General features: G+C 41.8%; 1 protein-coding gene across 1 annotated transcript; it reads left to right on the plus strand.

The window, feature by feature from the left end:
- The first annotated feature begins 6,484 nt into the window (after window positions 1-6,484).
- On the plus strand, window positions 6,485-16,659 carry IWS1 (IWS1 homolog (S. cerevisiae)). The gene is made up of 13 exons (XM_010141314.1): window positions 6,485-7,205; window positions 7,816-7,999; window positions 8,236-8,293; window positions 8,645-8,745; window positions 9,472-9,622; window positions 10,883-10,965; window positions 11,249-11,378; window positions 12,496-12,613; window positions 13,369-13,480; window positions 13,682-13,738; window positions 13,920-14,031; window positions 14,596-14,754; window positions 16,385-16,659. The coding sequence occupies exons 1-12, from the start codon at window positions 6,485-6,487 to the stop codon at window positions 14,722-14,724; spliced, it is 1,956 nt and encodes a 651-aa protein (XP_010139616.1). The 3' UTR covers window positions 14,725-14,754; window positions 16,385-16,659.
- Window positions 16,660-17,600: the final 941 nt, after the last annotated feature.

The following is a 17,600-nucleotide window of genomic DNA, read 5'->3' on the forward strand; positions in this document are numbered from 1 at the left end:
GGGGTGACATCGACGGGGCCGGGCCGGGCCGGGCCCGCTGGCGTGATCGCTGCCCAGCGGCCGCCTTCTTATTGGTTCGGTGTATGATCGATCAGTGATCAGTCGCTGCTTGTGAGCAGGCGTAATTTTGTGTTCTCTCGGGGGGTGTCTGTGGTAGGTTTGTTCCAAACCTTTCCGGTAAATAACGTCCATTTCTTTGTGGTAGTGCACTCTTAGCATGAGAGTCTGTAGCACTGCCTGACTCCCCGTTCATCCTCACTGTCAGTGGTCTTGTAAACACTGCGAGATGTCACTGAGTTTTCCTTTTCTTTCTTGACTTCGGAGTAGATGATGGTGGAGCTACACCAGTGCAAGACGAACGAGATTCAGGATCTGATGTTGAAGATGAAGGAAATGAGCAGCATTCTGGATCTGAGAATGGGAGTGTAGGGCACCATTCAGAGGTACTAATGGAACTTTATGTAGATAAAGATTACTCTTCTGTAAACTGACTTTTTTTTTTCATTATTATTTAAAGAGCTATTTACTCTTAACCGAGACTTCTCTGTTTATTCAGTCATGCTGAAGGGTCTTGTCTGAAAAAACTTTTGTTCCGGAAAGAAATGTGTCAGATTATCTCTTGACCGATACATACCATTGGGGTCTTTTTTATTTGTATTCGTCATGGTTACACTAGCATTCACTGTTCTGTGCTAGAAGAAGTTTAGTATTGTTATACTCAGTTGCAAGCAGATAAACTTTTGGGGTTTGACATTCTAAGCAATGGATTGTGAGGAATTTGGAATTTTACCTCAAAGTCTGCACAGTAATGTAAAGCGCCATGTTATGGAGGCATAGATTTCCTTACCAAAGAGTAAATGCTCTCTCTTTCCTCTGAGGTGTGTTGACTCTCAAGTCTGTTTGGTACTATATTTTTTACCTTGTCCTTCACAAAGGAGCAGGAGTAGGTTAAGGTTCCTCAGTGGGATCTGTTCTCCCTGGGAAGCAGTTCTTGCTTTGAGAAGCCTGCATTGTGAAAAGGGTGGTAATGTTTTGATCGGGGGTTGTATTTGGAGGAGAGATTGACTGTTGTGGTTGAAGAGAGGTTCCAGTGAAAGGGAAGGTTGCCTTTAGGTTTCTAGGACAGTTTTGGATTAATTTTGAGGAATTTTTTGTGACTTGAAATAGAATTGCGTCAGGTCTTACCAGCAATGAATAATTTTGGCCTTTGCATTCATGTCTTCTGCCAGCAGAGCTATGTTATGGAGAACTTTTTCGTACCCGTTAAAACTGTAATCAAAAGCCGTTTCATTCTGTTCTGCATCGTATGTAAAGGTCAGGGTTGTCTCTGGCTGGGTTTTCAGTGGCTCTGCATTTTTAAAATAGCTCAAAATACAGGATGTGATCTACTGTACCAGGCTGGTGTGTCAGAAGTCTCCGCTCTGCTGAGCAATCCTGTTTATTTTTTTTCCACCCCTTTATTGAATTTCTGCTTCTCTCAGGTTAGAAGGTAGATGAAGATTTTCCATTTGTGTGAAATGGAAATTCTTCCCACGTATTTGAATTTTAGTGTGTAGCAGATTTAGATTGTTTTTTTTTCCAAGGGTGTTGATATTGACTACGGAAGAAATTGATTTGGTGGGAGGCAGCATGTCTTACTGTGACAATCAGGATTTCAGTGTGGGAGAAAATAGATTTTTCAGCATGGGAGAAATAACTGTCTTTCAAAGGGATTTAGAACTTCTGTTTTAATGGAAAAAAAAAAGGAAAGATAATGGTGACGAGTGCATGGAGAGTCGTGTTGCTGCTGCAGTAAAACTAAGCCTTTCCTGCTGCGTGTGAAAACGTGGTCATTTGTTCTTACTCCTCCGTACTCCTGTGGGATTTTAATTTTGCTTTCTGTGGCAGAGTAGTTGGAAATCTGGCCTAAGGAACAGGTAATTGACTATCACACCTTCAGCATGTTTTTTCAGATTTAAATAACCAGAAGGTACTAGGACCTGTTATCATTGTTAACTGATCCTCTTCATGTGCCTGTGATATTTTAAGGGCTTTGTTCTCTGATGGCTGTTGAGTATTCCTCTGTAGATAAAACACTTCAGAAAGCCTTAAAAAAAAAAAAAAAATAAAAACCAACCACACCAGGGGAAAGGAAGAACTAAAGCACCTTTTTATCTCGTAGGGAATGTGAACCTGCAAGCCTTAGTGCTTTATTTGGTTCAGTTCAAATCATAAATACTTGAGGTGTTGGGGTTTTTTTTCTTTTTGTTACGAAGTCTTACATTCTTAGCTTTCCCTCTCTCAAATTCAAATGCAAGAAATGGGAGCAGCTGTCTCTGAAGGAGTAGCTTTCAGTGCTTTATCATATTATTTACCCTAAATATTCTCTCATCCTCTTATTTCCTTCATCTTTAGGAATATGTGGGAGGAATGACACTCAAAGGTACTAAAACCTTTGAGTCAGCCTAATCAGTTAAGTCTCTTTAATTACTATTTCGTCTCTAATTTAGAACACAGATGTAAAGAGCTGAAGTTTTAAACTTTCAAACTTTTTTTTCAGGTTCTTAACTTTAAAGAAAAGGGGAATCCTGAGGAATTGCTTATGTAGGTCTCAGGTATGTGGGTTTTTCTTTTCCACAATTCTTTTCTGGCTTTCCTTCCCCCGATCCCACTTTATCTATAAATGTTCTCCTTGATGTCCTTACCAATTCTGCTTTAGACAAATAGAATTAGATAACACATAGTTTTAGTACAGTAATGAATATGAAATCATGTTTACAGTGTTTGCACAAGTCAGGCTCCTGCAAAGCTTTCATGACTTAGATTCTTACACTTGCACCAAGTTGTTGCTGTCTTCATGGATTGTTATGGTTTGAATGGGACTATTAAACACATACCACGATCTTACATTTCTGAAAAAAGAGAAACTTGCTGATCTGCCTACAATGGTTATTTATGTCTTGGTTTAACAATTGTCATTCATGATATGTAGTGGATGGGTCAATTTTGCTGAACTTACTAAATCATCACAGTAGTACCTCTTAAAAGTGGCTGCATGTCAATCCAATAAACTGCTTGCTAACTGAAATTTTCATGTAGAAGGGTAACACTGTAAATTTGATTTTGATGTATTCCTTATTTGGTACTGTACTAAAGCCTCATGTTATTGAATTCTTTCAGTTAAAAAAAAAAAGGACATCTCAATTAAAATGTTTATAGATAAAGAGGAGGAAGAAAAGAAAGCAAAGGAATTAGAGAAAAATGCAGTAGCAAGTACCTGAGACCTACTTGTTTTTGAGGATGTCTGATCTTTTTATTAAGTATTTGGGAAAGGAAAAAAAAACCTCCAAAATTACATACTTGATTTCTTTGAAAACATCTTTTTAGAGACGAACTAGTAAAAGGAAAAAAAGTGGGGGGTGAAGGGGAGACTATCCCACAAAGTTTAGTCATCTTACTGTGAAGTTGCATGCATATCAAGTATATTCCAAATCGTTCACAGGTTCATTAGTTGTATTCAGAAGAGCCTTGCACTGACGGCCGTGTGCAGGGCATGTCTGTTCCTGTAGGCCTGAGAGAGCCAGCTCTGTCTCAGCTCTGCTTTAGCAGGTGCTCAGTTCTGTTGAAGGGCTGGGTCAGACGTAGCACGTGTCTCCTCTGCGTGGGGCTACTGATGCAACAGTGGGCTTGTTGGGTTAGCTCTGTTGTGCTCTCCAAGCTGGGGAGCAGAGTGGGTGGTGCCTGTCTGCCCAGTTCTGTAGGGGCACCTGTCTCATGTAAGCGGTTCTTCTGTAGGTGTTTGTATCACAGTGGAGTTCAGCTGCTGTAAGCACTGGAATTGAGAGGTGCAGCACACGGTGGAGTCAGTGTGGGCTCAGTAGGATGCATGTCTGCTCTTCATTCTCAGGAGTGACTGTCAGTATGCAGTAGCAGATCAAAGATCCAGTGTATCATAAAGTGCTTCAGTAATAATGCCGTGTAATTGTGTGACTTCTTGCCAAGTGTTTTACGTAGGAAGTTCCTTGTAATTTAGTAAGATGTTCTGAATAGGTGGATATATAACCTGCAGCCATGCTTCTGACCATTGAAGTGTTTACGAATTGTTATGGATTCCAGTTGTGTTTTATTTTTGTTTACTTGTTCGTGAAAGACTTTCTAGACTGGCAGCCTGGAAGGCGATGAGCCTAATAGTTTAAACAGAATTTTTTGTATTGTTTTCCTCGGTTTTGTATAGCAAAATCCCTTATTAATGCTGAACATAATTATCAGCATTAACCATCTGAAATCAAGAGACGGTAGACAAAGCCACCAAAAATTAAGTGCTATGAAAATAAGGATTAACAACTTTCTACTATTCTAAACATCAATTTTAGTGTAGACCTCTGCATTTTAGTACTTCTCGGTGACCTTACCTGTAACTCTGCTGTAAAGTCTGTGTTTTGTGTTCTCATTGCAGCTGCGGTTTTCTTTAATCTTAGATAGTACAGTCAGAGAAGAGACATCACATACGCATGTGGTTACTTTATGTGGGAGATTCTGGGCAGAAGAGGGCAATCAAATTGATTTTTTTGGAAAGCAAAAAAAGAAGTAAATAAAATCCTGTAACAAGCTGAGAGCAGCTGAGTGTGTGTTGGCCCTTCTTCAGCTGTGAATCCTCAATTCTGTAACTTCTTAATCAATTCTTGAAAATCCCAAATTCAGTTTTAACAGAACCATGCTTTCTTTCTGCAAGGAGAAATGGGAAAAGCTGAATAATACCATCAGTACGATTCAGAGGTCTGGCATCACTCTGGCGACAGCAGGGACAAGCAGTAGAGAGAAAACTTCTCACAGCAACTGTTTTGTATCTAGCACTGGGAAACGTGGAAGTAGAGAAGATGTATTTGAAGTGCATGTTTTTAAATGACATAGTCCTGATTTTTCTTTTTCCCTCGTGCGGTAACTTCCTGTTAGTGATTCTGCAGTAGTGTAGAAGCTATTATTATATTGGGTGCTAGCCAAGGGAATAAATGCGTAAGCTCCAAAATCTTGAAAAGCAATATTATTTACCACTTAGTATAATTCTGGGGGAAGTAGTTCCTAAGTCCAGTTATTAATTTTATTTAAAATTCCTTGTTAATCATACATTTTAAAGATTAACAGTGTTGTTTATTGCACCTGCATTATTTTTGTATGTCGCCAAATGTGAGAACAGAAGGACTATAGAAAATGAAAGTAGGTAGGAAGTCTGTTTTTCCAGTGAAATTAAATTGCTGACAAAAAAGATTTGGAAGCTCCAGGACATACAGGTCTTAAAGTATCTCTGGAGACAATACTCAGTTTGTGTGTATCTAGTGGACGGAGTCGATAGCTGAGACAAAATCACACTTCAGGAAAGCCTGGTTGAAGAGTGGATATGAGTATGTAGGAAAGAAGTTCCTCTTACAGTATCGTTCTTTTTGGTTGAAAGTGGGATTATTGTGACAGTGACTGCAAGAGGTATATTGAGTTTGTGAAATGAGTGCTCAGGAGTCTAAGTGTGTTTTCTGGAGGTAAATGCGATTGAGATATTTTTTTCTCCAAGAAGAAATGAGATGTTGTAGGAAAGATAAAATGAGATATTGTCGGTACTGATATTGACAGGTGGCCTGTGAAAGATTTTTCCAAAAATGGGGCATGTGGCTTCAGTATTTTTTGTGGTGTAGGAAAAGACGTAATGGATTGTGTTTCAATTCTAAAGTTTTATGAAGAACGATGTATTTGTGCATAGGTTATCTTGGGTGTCTGGATAGGAACTGGAGCTGTCAGCTTAAAGGAGAGAAGCGTTGAGTCTGTCCTTATGTTCTCTCACACTGAAACACAAAACTTGGTTGACAATGATACTCTGAAAGGTCTGACTGAAACTTTATTCCTGTTTTTCAGTAATCTTTTAATCTTGATGTGGTCTTAAATAAGTTTCCCTGGCAAAGAAGGAAAGGGCATGACCTCTCTTGAGCTTCTCTTGGAAAGTAATGCATGTGCAGTTTCAGTAAAATGTATTTTCGTGTAAAGAGGTAACCGTTTGAGAGCTTAAGAAAAAGAAAATGGCAAGTGCCAGATACCATTCCTTGCCTTATTACTGAGGATTTGGACTAAACCTCTTTGAAGGCCTCACTTAAAATAAAAGCACTAAGCGTTTACCCTTAAGGAATTGGACCCTTCTTAGATGTTTATTTGAGTGGTTTTTTTTAAATAATGTTACCATTTCCAAAATATGATTGAGCTGCTGGTTGGACAGACTTTCATTGATCTCTTAATGTATTTCTCAATCTGAAGTATTTGGTAGTCCTTTAGTGCAAATTCTTTTAAAATTATTTCTGTATAGAAAGTATTTCAGTGTGCAGTACCTTGGGTAATCAAACGGGAAGAAGGACAAGCAAAAATTCAGAACATCTTTTGGTTTACTTTTTCAGGCTTTTTTGATTAGTTGCCTGAGATTATTTTTCTCTTTCAGAATGAGCAGAGTGATGGAGAAGATGATGGGCACATGGGAGAGCCTCATATGACAGACTCTGAAAACGAAGATATCCCAAGGCAAAAAGACAGTGACTCAGATAATGAGGAGCCTCCAAATCACAACGTAAGTGATTCAGACAATGAAGCAGCTCATGGAGGGAAAGACAGTGATTCTGATACTGAGGACCACCCCAATCGGCATTTAAGTGACTCTGAAAATGAAGATGCCTTAAATCATCGAGCAAGTGACTCTGAAAATGGAGAACCTCACCGGGATCACAGTAGCGATTTTGAACACGAGGAATCGCACAAGCAGCCGGCCAGCGACTCGGAGAGCGAGGAGCTCCGCAAGCAGCCGGCCAGTGATTCGGAGAGTGAGGAGCTCCACAAGCAGCCGGCCAGTGATTCGGAGAGCGAGGAGCTCCACAAGCAGCCGGCCAGTGACTCGGAAAGTGAGGAACTCCGCAAACAGCCAGCCAGCGACTCGGAGAGTGAGGATGTTTCCAGACACAAACAAGAAATAGAGTCTGAGGACAGTGATGGGGAGGACCGGAAGGAGGAGGTGCAGAATGATTCTCATCATTCAGATAATGAACATGCGAGGGAAGGATTTCAGGGTTCTGACAGCGAAGAGGAAGCTCCTAAGAGACGAAAAATATCAGACAGTGATGAAGAAGAAAAAGAGGAGGAGAAGACAGTGAAGAGGAAAACAGTGATCCTTTCTGACAGTGAGGATGACAATGAGAAAACACGTAAGGAACTACAGTGTGAAAATAAAAATGTGATGTGACAAGCAGTAGTGTTAGAGCTAAATCTGTGGTTTTATGTGAAGAAAGCATCTAAGATAAATATGAAACCATAAAGCAAATTTGGTTTTGGAGCACAAGTGCATTGTAGAGGCTGTTGTTCTAACTGCTTTCCTGTGTGAATGTATATCAAAGACTTTTGAGTAATAGGTAGGTCTGATAGAAGACGAGACTGTAGTGGTCTTGCTTTATACTGGCATCTGCTGTCATGTTGATCATTCCTCTTAGTCGTTTCTCTACTTTGTTGTTATCTATCTCTCCTGTTTTTTCCTTTGTTTTCGGTTTGGTTTTTTTTTTTTAATATACTGGGAGTGAGAGTCAGGTTTTTGAAATGACAGGTTTTTATGGATAGAAGTGTGTATGGGAACTTCAGTTACTGAGGGAATAAAACAGATTTTAGAATGGATATGTGTTTAGGAAGTGGCAGTGATTTTTGTGGAGGAAGGATCATCAGCTTTCCTCTTCTCCAAATCAAATTTGAGAGAATAGTTCTTTGAGAGTACCACTTGTCAGGTCTGTTACTACGTCATGTAGTAATGTTGATTTCTGTTGGCAGCTGCAAAAAAAGCACGCCTCCTTTCTGACGTCGAAGACTCAGATAGTGATGCTGCTTCAGAGAAAAGGAAGAAAAATATTGTATCAGATAGTGAGGAAGAAGAAGAAAGAAAAGACAATGCTGGGAAGAAAAAAGAAGAGAAGGATCTGTTTGGCAGTGACAGTGAATCTGGAAATGAACAAGAGTAAGTGCTTCTGGGAATATTAATTCCTTCAGGGTCGCAGATAGTGAGACTGATTGTGAGTGGATGAATCCCAAGCAGAGAATGATTGTCACCTTCATTGGTGGTGCAAAGAAGAAGGTCAGTAGTAGGTGGTAGAATGAAAGGTGGATCTTCAGACAGTCCTTAGAAATTTTGCAGAAAAATGCACTTCTCACTGTTGCAGTATAAATAGATAAATGTTACTGTTACCTTCACAGGAACCTGATTGCAGATATATTTGGAGAATCTGGTGATGAGGAAGAAGAGGAATTTACAGTAAGTGTTACTGTGGATATCTCTTCACTTGCTAGAGTTAATCTTCATGGGAAGGTACTCCAGAATGACTGTTTGGGTTTGAACTCATGTTCAAGGATATGCTGTATCAGGAGGGAAGCTTTGTATCTGCTGGGCTCACTCAGATAGTCTTTGGGTTAACAAGCATTTACAGCTCTTCTGTTGGGAAAGTTGTTGATATGAAGGTCACAGGTGGGATTTGGAAGCCTTTATTCCTCTTTCTTCTTGGTCCTCTGTAGATTTATCTGAAGCTTTTTGAGTATCAGTGAAAGGTGCCTGAGTAGATGCTCAGTCTTAATCGGTACACTGATTTGCACTGTCTTTACCTATCAGGGGTTTAACCAGGAAGATTTGGAAGAAGAGAAGGGAGATGCCGACATGAAGGAGACAGCAGATGAATCGGACTCTGATGATAACATCAAAAGAGGGAAGCAGTAAGTCAGTGTGTTATGTACCACTTTGTTAATAGCAGATGCAAGATTCTAGTGAAAGGGCTCCTCCGCAGACCTCCTAGACTTCATAGTTTAGGAAGGCATGAGACTGTATTTCTACAGGAAGTGCGTTCTCATGAACTACGACAGAAGGTCCTTTTTCAGCTTGTACAGTTCAGTCATTTGCCAGTCTGTAGCAGACTACCTATGCTGCTGCTTCAGAGAACAGTATTTCGTGGTTCACGTCAAAATCTGAGTGAAACTAGTATCCAATCAAACAAGCATCCAACTCGACTTTTTAGCAGTTCAGCATTGGGGCCACCTGTGTTTCTCTGCTGGAGTAAAAGATAAGGTATGGCAAGACTTGCCATCGGCACGTCTCCTGTTTCCGACTGCTCCAGTAGCATCAGAGCAGTGCATTGCAGGTACAGGAAAGGTAAATCTTTGACAGCTTCAGCAAAAGCCTTAGCCCATTTTGAACCCTGGATATTACACATGTGCATGTTGTTATTTCAGCAATGTCTTGCAGACATCTGAGGGCATCTCAGCCATAGAAGCCTTTTGCTAGTTTCCCAGTTTGTATACTGAGGATAACTTACAGGAACGTTAGGACAGTGTAGATTTACTGCAGCACTTTTGAAAGGTTATGCTACTGAAACACAACTGTTTCCTACAAAGACAGTAAGACCCACCCTTTTTGGACCACTAAACTCTCTTCTTGCATTTCAGTATGGACTTCATGTCAGATTTTGACATGATGCTGCAACGAAAGAAGAGTATGAGTGGCAAGCGTAGACGAAACCGTGATGGTGGAACCTTTATTAGCGATGCAGATGATGTGGTCAGTGCTATGATTGTGAAGATGAATGAAGCTGCTGAGGTGAGTTTTCTAAGCTCCAAAGACTATTCTATTCTATGGGAAAATCTGATGAATAAAACACAGAAATCTTGTTGGTAGTCAGGGGTAGTAATTGTATGCTACGGAAAGCTTCCAATCGCTAATCAACTGTTTAAATGTTATTTTGCTGTTTTGAATTAAAGCATTTCTTCTGTTGCAATTTGGACAAGATACTTGTTCATTTTAAAGATTAAAATTAGTGAACTTGCTAAACTTTGATCAGCTGAGATCAGCTGTCCTATAAAAAGGGATGTATACATACTCTGTAAACTACATGAATATCAAAGGCTGAGAAAGGGATGTGTTTTAATTTCACAGTATAATTGTTAGCTTATGTAGTCCTTTGCTCTTTTTTCCTGAGAACTCTTTTCTAAACTGTTCGAATGACAGTACTATGGTAAATAATGGCAGAACAACAGAATTATGGGAGTTCTGCCTTGGCAAACTGCCTTTTTCAAGGAGTGCTGTTTAATTTGTTACTGTGCAAGGTTCATTGGACTCTGGCCTTTTGTCAGGTATCTTCTGAAGTGGTTGTAGTTTTGTTGGAGTAGCAATCAAATTAAGAAGCAGCACTGCAGAACTCATGAAGACCACTTGGGGGGAATATACAGACCTTTAGAAAGAGGAATCTTACAAACAACAAAAAGAACCATCCTGGTTTTGGAGGCAGGGGAGAGTGAGGTAGTGATCTGGAAGACAGCTAAGACTTTCTTGGTCTTGACAAGAAAATCTTTCTTGGACAAGATGATAGCCAACTGTTCCGAATGAAGCCATGAAGTTCAAAATGCTGAAGAGAAGGAAGAGCTGAGCTCCAGGACTGTGGTGTCTTTAGTTCTCTAGAACAACATTTTTCTGTTGTTCAGGTGAGATTTTGCCAACAAAGTTTCTAGGCTATCTGTTCTAGGTTATCATAGCTTGGAGGATTCTGCAGACCTCCAGTTTATTGCAATCAACCTCAATCATGAAGTAGGAAAAAAAAAAAGTAATTTTAGGGGGAATCTCCTGATGTGATTCTTTTAAGAAGAGTGTTGACTAAGGTGGGGACCCTTTTTTTAAGAGAAGTCATCATAGAATGTGTTTTGGGGTGTACAGAGATGGAGCAGGGTACAAAGTTAGTGTAATCCTGCCAGAGTTGCACTTTTCATTTAATAGACTGATCTTTTTCCTGTAAAGCTTGTAAAGGATGAGAGTTGCTGATTTCTTCTCCTGATTAACTTGCGGTAATTCTTCCATTCCCTGCAGGAGGATCGACAGCTGAATACACAAAAGAAACCAGCATTAAAGAAATTAACTTTGCTACCAACCGTAGTTATGCATCTTAAAAAGTGAGTTGTCATTCTCCCAGTTAGTTACCATCTTGGGGACTGCTGGTAATTGGATAGATTCCATGGAGTGACATTGCAGTTGTACTGAGTATGCAGTGAAACACTTTTTTTTCCTCCAAGTAAATGCTGGAGTTGGGTGGCCTCAAAAAGCTAAAATTCTGCATCATTTTACCTGTTAATTTGACATAAAACAAGCTCAAATGCACTCTTGCACTGAAGGAAGACCACATCTTAAGATTTTCATGTATGATACCACTTTGTGGCTTTTCTTAAAACTTTCTAGGCAGGACCTCAAAGAAACTTTCATTGATAGTGGTGTTATGTCTGCCATCAAAGAGTGGCTTTCTCCTCTTCCGGACCGAAGTCTGCCAGCACTAAAGATACGAGAGGAGCTTCTGAAGATCCTACAAGAGGTTTGAAACTGACTTTTAACCATATTTGATTCGTGGCTTCTCCATGGCTTTACAGTCATGTGCTCTAAGGAATTGTTGGGTGATAAATGTACTGCAAAACCAATCCACGAGGAAGCAAACTGGAAAACGGTATACAAGTTACAGCATTTTAATAGGTCTTGTGTTGTAGACCTGCTGGTCGGCTGAACAAAGTTTGTCTAGGGAGCTTCAGGCACTTAATTGTCGTTAGGAAAATTTTGCCTGCGTTCACAAGAAAGCAAATAGCTGTACTAGCAGCTGGCCAGAAGACGTTTCTGAGAGTCTCAGGTGAACCACAGCCATGACGTTCTCTACCCTCTCTTGGGGAGTTTTGTGCTATGGCATTTCTAGATTCTGGATAAATCTAAACTGCTTAGTCCCTGCTCTTCCCTCCTTCTCAGTGGCTCATACATTGTGATTGGTCGCTTTAATTTGCCTTTGCTGTGTTCATAAAGTAAGCGTGGCGTAGTCCTGATTGATAGTGACGTAGAAGTCAGTTTATTCTTGCAGCACCACTAGCTGGCCTTATTTGACTGAAGCTCTAGAAATACTTCTTCTTGCTAAGAGTCTGCAGGAGTTCTGCCTGTGTTTAGGTTATCCGGCCCTGCCTGTTTCAGGTCTGTGCGCACAGTTCAGTGAAGAGGCGTTTGCTCTGTACCCCTGTGCTTTTCTCTCTCCTGGTCCCTTCTCTTCTTCTGCCTATTAAAGTGCACGGAGAGCCCCTCATACTCAGCAGAGACTTCTAGGGTTCGTAGCTAAGCTGATTAAAACTTACATGGCAAAATCATTCAAGTAATCCTTATCAAACGAGAGCTTTGAAGGCAGTAACTCTGTTCTTGGGTAAAAGCAAAAGAGCATTTGGAGTGCTTTGTTCTGGAAACTTACTTCATTTTTGTATAAAACCCAAGAATGTTAAGGCAAAATTTTAGGTGTTGGTACTTTGATACTTCAACCAATCCAACCTAGTGGGACAATGAAAAATGCAAGTTTTTCCAAGCTTATTGTGAAAGGTGGATTTTGGTCTTTTTGCAAAATGCAATGACACCATTAGTGTTCAGACATAATTTCTTGCTATTTTCTGACTTCTCCTTTACTCCAGCTGCCCAGTGTGAGCCAAGAGACCCTGAAGCACAGCGGCATTGGACGAGCTGTGATGTACCTCTACAAACACCCCAAAGAGTCGAGACCGAACAAGGACATGGCAGGGAAACTAATCAGTACGTAAACCTCCCTTTGCCTTGCGGCACTGATAGTTTAATTTCTGCATCGGTCTTTCTGTGGCTTGGTTTTTTCTGTTGTCGTCTGTAGTAGAATTAATTCTGTGATGTAGGAATCTCGCTAATCTGTTTCATCGCTCTGTTCGTAAAGCTCTTAACAAATGTTCTTACATTAACTTTGCCTGCAGCTTTTCCTGTTGGTTTTGTCCTTGTTCTAAGCCAGAGGATGGCGTTTATTTTGCCCAGATTGTCTCTTGGCAGTTGTCCAGACCTCATGCATATGCTAGAGGCAGGAAGGAAGGTGCTGCTGGCAGCGAGGTTGTCCCATGGACTTCAGAGAGATCCTGGGACTGAATGTTTACTGCTTCAAACAGCTCTTGTCCGTGTGTCGTGCATTCTAAACTGGATGACTGCAAACTGATGATACGCTTACATTCTTTAGGAACTATTTTGCGTATTGCTAAGATAGCATTCACTGAGTTCCTGACACTAAATATTCCAAGAGCTGAGAGAGATTCTGAAAGAGCAGGGAAGAGCAAGAGACTTTATGGATGAAAGCTCTTTCTTCCTGTCTGTGAGGCTGGATTTCGCTCAAATAGTAAGAGCTCAAAAATCCTTTCTTTGGTTGAAAGGAAGGAGAAATACTTTGAAAGTTGTATATGGTCACTGGAATGGTTTGGAGATAGATAAACTTCAGCCTAGTGTTCATAAACTGGTTTGTTTTTTGTTTTTGGTTTTTGTTTTTTGGGTAATAGATGAGTGGTCTCGACCCATCTTTGGCCTTACCTCAAACTACAAGGGCATGACAAGAGAAGAAAGGGAACAGAGGGATTTGGAACAGATGCCTCAGCGGAGGAGATTGAGCAGGTAGGAGTAGCAGGCAGAAATACGGAATTTTGCTGCCTTTCTAAGACTCCACTGAGGAAGACAAAGTGGTGTGTAACTATTAAGAGAAATAAAGGGATAATAGGTTAGGACTTCTCTCTTCTCTTTTACCACACTGGACTCTCTTTTTAAAAGGTACTTGCTTTCTCTGTGTATAGATGCTTATAGAATTTTTTCTTGCAGCTCTGGTGGTCAGACTCCCCGCAGGGACCTAGAGAAGGTGTTAACTGGAGAGGAAAAGTAGGTTGGATTTTTTTAAATTTTTCCTAAAAAGAAGTATTTTAATGGTTCTGACGATACGCATTTTTTTCTGAGGTTTTAGAGGCAATGATTACACAGTGTGTCTCAGAGGTAGAACATGATATATTGCTCGTACCTCATGTATAAGATTTGTCTCTAGCTGCCACACCTCTTTCTGCAGGGCTCTTAGACCTGGAGACCCCGGGTTCTGTGCCCGCGCCAGGGTGCCTATGCCCTCCAACAAGGACTATGTGGTCAGGCCAAAGTGGAACGTGGAGATGGAGTCCTCCCGGGTAAGCACTGCCGTGTGGGGGCAGCTCAGTGACGCTGTGCCTGAGCTGGCTCTGGTTAAGCCTGGGAATCTGCCACCTTACTGCTCTCATTCCTGTGCAACATGGTGGTTTTTCGGAGTGTCTCTCCTGATTTGGGTAGACAGTTCTGTTATCCAGTGGGCTGGCTTAAGTTTGTCACATACCTTCACTTGGGGATCGTTGCCTCTCTTACCAAAACGAGATTTTCATGTTAACTGTTCTAGAGTTTCTCTCTAGGGTAAGAATCTCATTACAGGCCTCTTATTTTAAAGCATTTTGAACTAAAGCTGCAATTTAATAAGTGTATCACTGATATTTTGTACCTCTTCCAGTTTTTGTATCATGTTCTTCTGATAATATTCCACTTTGGGAGAACTTTGAGGTTTTAGTCTACGTTAACAGTTCCAGTAGAGGCCTCCGTCTACCTTGTGCAGTTTAATTTGAAAGCAGAGTATGTGGTAGAACATGTGTCAACATTAAGAAGTCATTACTGTGCTTTCTGCTGTGTTCTTTCCTTCTGTGCATTAACTGAGATGTTGTTTCTAGCCCGGGACTATTAAAAGAGGTATTAGTCGCTTGGAAAAACACAAGAGACGGTTTGCTGAACAGAAACGACTCAGCAAAGTGCATCGGGCCATCAAGTTCAGCATTGAAGGCAACAGGATGCCCCTGTAGCCATGACACTGCCTTCCCCAGGGCTGAGAGGTATCCCTCAGGGGAGGTGTGACCTCTGCATGTGCTTCAGCTGCTGGCGGTTTGCACATACAGGAAAGGAGTGTGTACACCCTAACTTGGAAAACTCTCCTCGTGATCGCTAATGTCTGTACTGGGACCTAAAAGGGAACTTGTACAGGACAAAAGAGGCTGTAGCACGTAACGTCTGCCACGATAATGGTCTCGACAGCTGCAGGGTGTTAAACAGCTTTGCAGAGCCCGTGGTTTGGAATGCTGCGCTGTCTGCAGTAGGTTCTCCAGGTTTACCTAAACTGACACACAGGAATTCTTAGCCCTTAGCACGGGCCTCATGTCACTGTATACCAACATCACTGGCCTGTAAAATGCCAGCCAGAGTAAGGTGTTTCTCACACCTGCTCCTTCAGGGAAGTTGAGTGATGTGAGACTGGAGAGGTGATTGACAAGAGGCAGAGCACGAGACCTCTGCACACCAAGGGGAGGAGAATCCCCTGCAGTGAAGGCAGGCTGGAGGGAGGTCAATGGCATATGTCAGTGCAGGGATTTCTAGTCCGTGTTTCAGTCCCGTGACAGGGCTGCCACAAAGCAGCAGCGTCGGGAAGAGGCTAGCACAAACAGTACGTAGCTGTTGGGTTTGTGTGTCGTGTTTATTTCTTAAATGTATTTTTAAAAAGATCACTGGGAAGTTCCAGGTATCAATGCAGTGAATAGTTTTTGAGTAAAGTTTAAAATCAGTGTGTCAGGAGCACCTTCCTCAGTGACGGGAACAAGACGTTCAGTCTCTAATAAACAGATGATTTTTGTCAGATAGTAAGTAGCATGTTCTGGATATCTCTGTTCACCCAAACTTAGAAGGTGTGAAGTTTCCATCATTGGTTGTTTCTGTTGTCTCGTTGGCGGAAATTGCTTTCTAGGAAGTCATGGCTATGGATTGGAAGGCCCTTGCTGTTTGTCTTTGGTCTGTCTTTACAGAATCACTGTATTTAACCTGTGAAAAATAACTGCTGCGTCATGTGTTTTTTGTTTGCAGTTAAAATAGAGAGATGAAATGCAATAACTCTTCTAGTAACTTACATGGTCAGCTTGGGTGTCTCTTTTGCTTCGCTCTACACCCCCTTTTCCCCCATCATCTCTTGCTTTATAAGTACTAATCGGTGACCTTTAAAGTAGATGGCAGTTTGGAATTGCTATGTCAACTCGGTCCACCGAGTAACCACCTGGGTTACCGTGTGTTTGTATCTAAAAACCTTCCCCCCGCAGGAAGCCGGTTGGTGTGACACCGCTGTGCAGTGTGTGTCTGCCACTGCACTCCAGCCAGTACAGACACAGAGCTGTTCTCAGCTGTACATTCAGCCAGCATATGAACAACTAACACGGTTATTAATCCCTGTCACGCGAAAGCTTCACGGTGTGGTGTTCCTGAGTGCAACTGCCTCCACGTGTGCGATGCAGATACGGGGTGAACCATTATTTCACCCACGGTGTGGGGAGAGAATGCGTGTGCGCGCACACACCCCAGCCCCAGCTGGAACCAGTGGCTTCACGAGCTCCCTCTGGCAGGTTTAACCTTGCATGTATCACTTTTCTTGAAGCTCTGGGATGTCTGCTTTTTTTTCAGTGGTAATTAGTTTTATTTTTTAAGTTCCAGGGGACCTCTAAGAAAGGGGTGAGTCGACTGGACAAACAGATGCGGAAATTCACAGATATCAGGAAAAAAAGCAGATCAGCCCATGCAGTGAAAATCAGCATTGAGGGCAATAAGATGCCATTGTGACCCTTCACAGAATACCCCATGACCTCTGCTGTAAGACAATACACCCACAGACTCTTTGGAGACCTTTACATTTTTTAACAGCTCGTTTGGGATTTTTAGTGAATCTTTAATTGTTGGTTCAGGCTCTGGTATAAGATGTTGTCCGCGGACTGTGAATATGGGGACTTCATTCTCCTGATTGATTGATTGACTGTATTTAAACTTGCTCTATTTGTGTCCTTTGTACAGATCACATATTTGTTGTATTGCAACACTTTAGACAATAAAACATCTTCTGTTTTTTTCTGGGGGTTGTCTGTTGATTGCTCAAGGGGGTGTACGTGCGGACCACATCCCATGCGGGAAAGCTGCTCAGTGTGAATTTTCTGTTTATCGTTGTTCGTTTCCTCTTTATTCAGTGCTTTATTATCGACCGGTTGTTGTTCTGTCTTTTTGAAGATCTACATGTATTGGTTTTGAGAAATACTGACTCTCTTTCACTTGGAGGATTTCATGAAAGCAAGATGTAAAGGTCAGGAGAAGATCAGCAGACAGACCACTAAAAAGTCCAGCAGCTTCCAGCTGAAATGTTTGATGTCAGCGCGGCAGCGGAGTTTGACTAGTGATCCTCCGTGTGAACGGCAAAGCCTTCAGTGCTGACTGCTGCTGGAGGACAAAGGGCTGCGGCCAACAGGCCTCTCTGTGCCACGTCGCAGAGTACATGATCTTTAAAGTAAGCCGGGCTTTGGAGTGGAGGTGAGTGAGACCGCACGGTGAGTCTGAGCACCAGATTGCTGGACACTTCTGTGGTGGGTGCTTCAGGCAGCACTGGGGTGGGCTGTGTGGAGCCTTTGCTGCGGCGGTGACTGCATTCGTGGAGCTGAAAGCCACGGGAGGGTTTTTTCTGTTTGGCTTTGGTGTTCGGGTTGCTCAAACGTGTGGTGCTCTATAGCCCACTAGTGTCTTCTGGAAAAGTTTTACTTTACCGGGGTGAGGAGAAGAATCCTGTCGCTGTGTCAGGGGCTAGTGCTGCCATTTCTTTGTCCCTGTTGCTACAGAAAGGGCAGAGCAACATTCTGTACCTCTGCTGCTGTACCTCTACCTC

This window comes from Buceros rhinoceros, unplaced genomic scaffold (genome assembly GCF_000710305.1).
Source record: "Buceros rhinoceros silvestris isolate BGI_N320 unplaced genomic scaffold, ASM71030v1 scaffold11980, whole genome shotgun sequence".
Lineage (NCBI taxonomy): Eukaryota > Metazoa > Chordata > Aves > Bucerotiformes > Bucerotidae > Buceros > Buceros rhinoceros.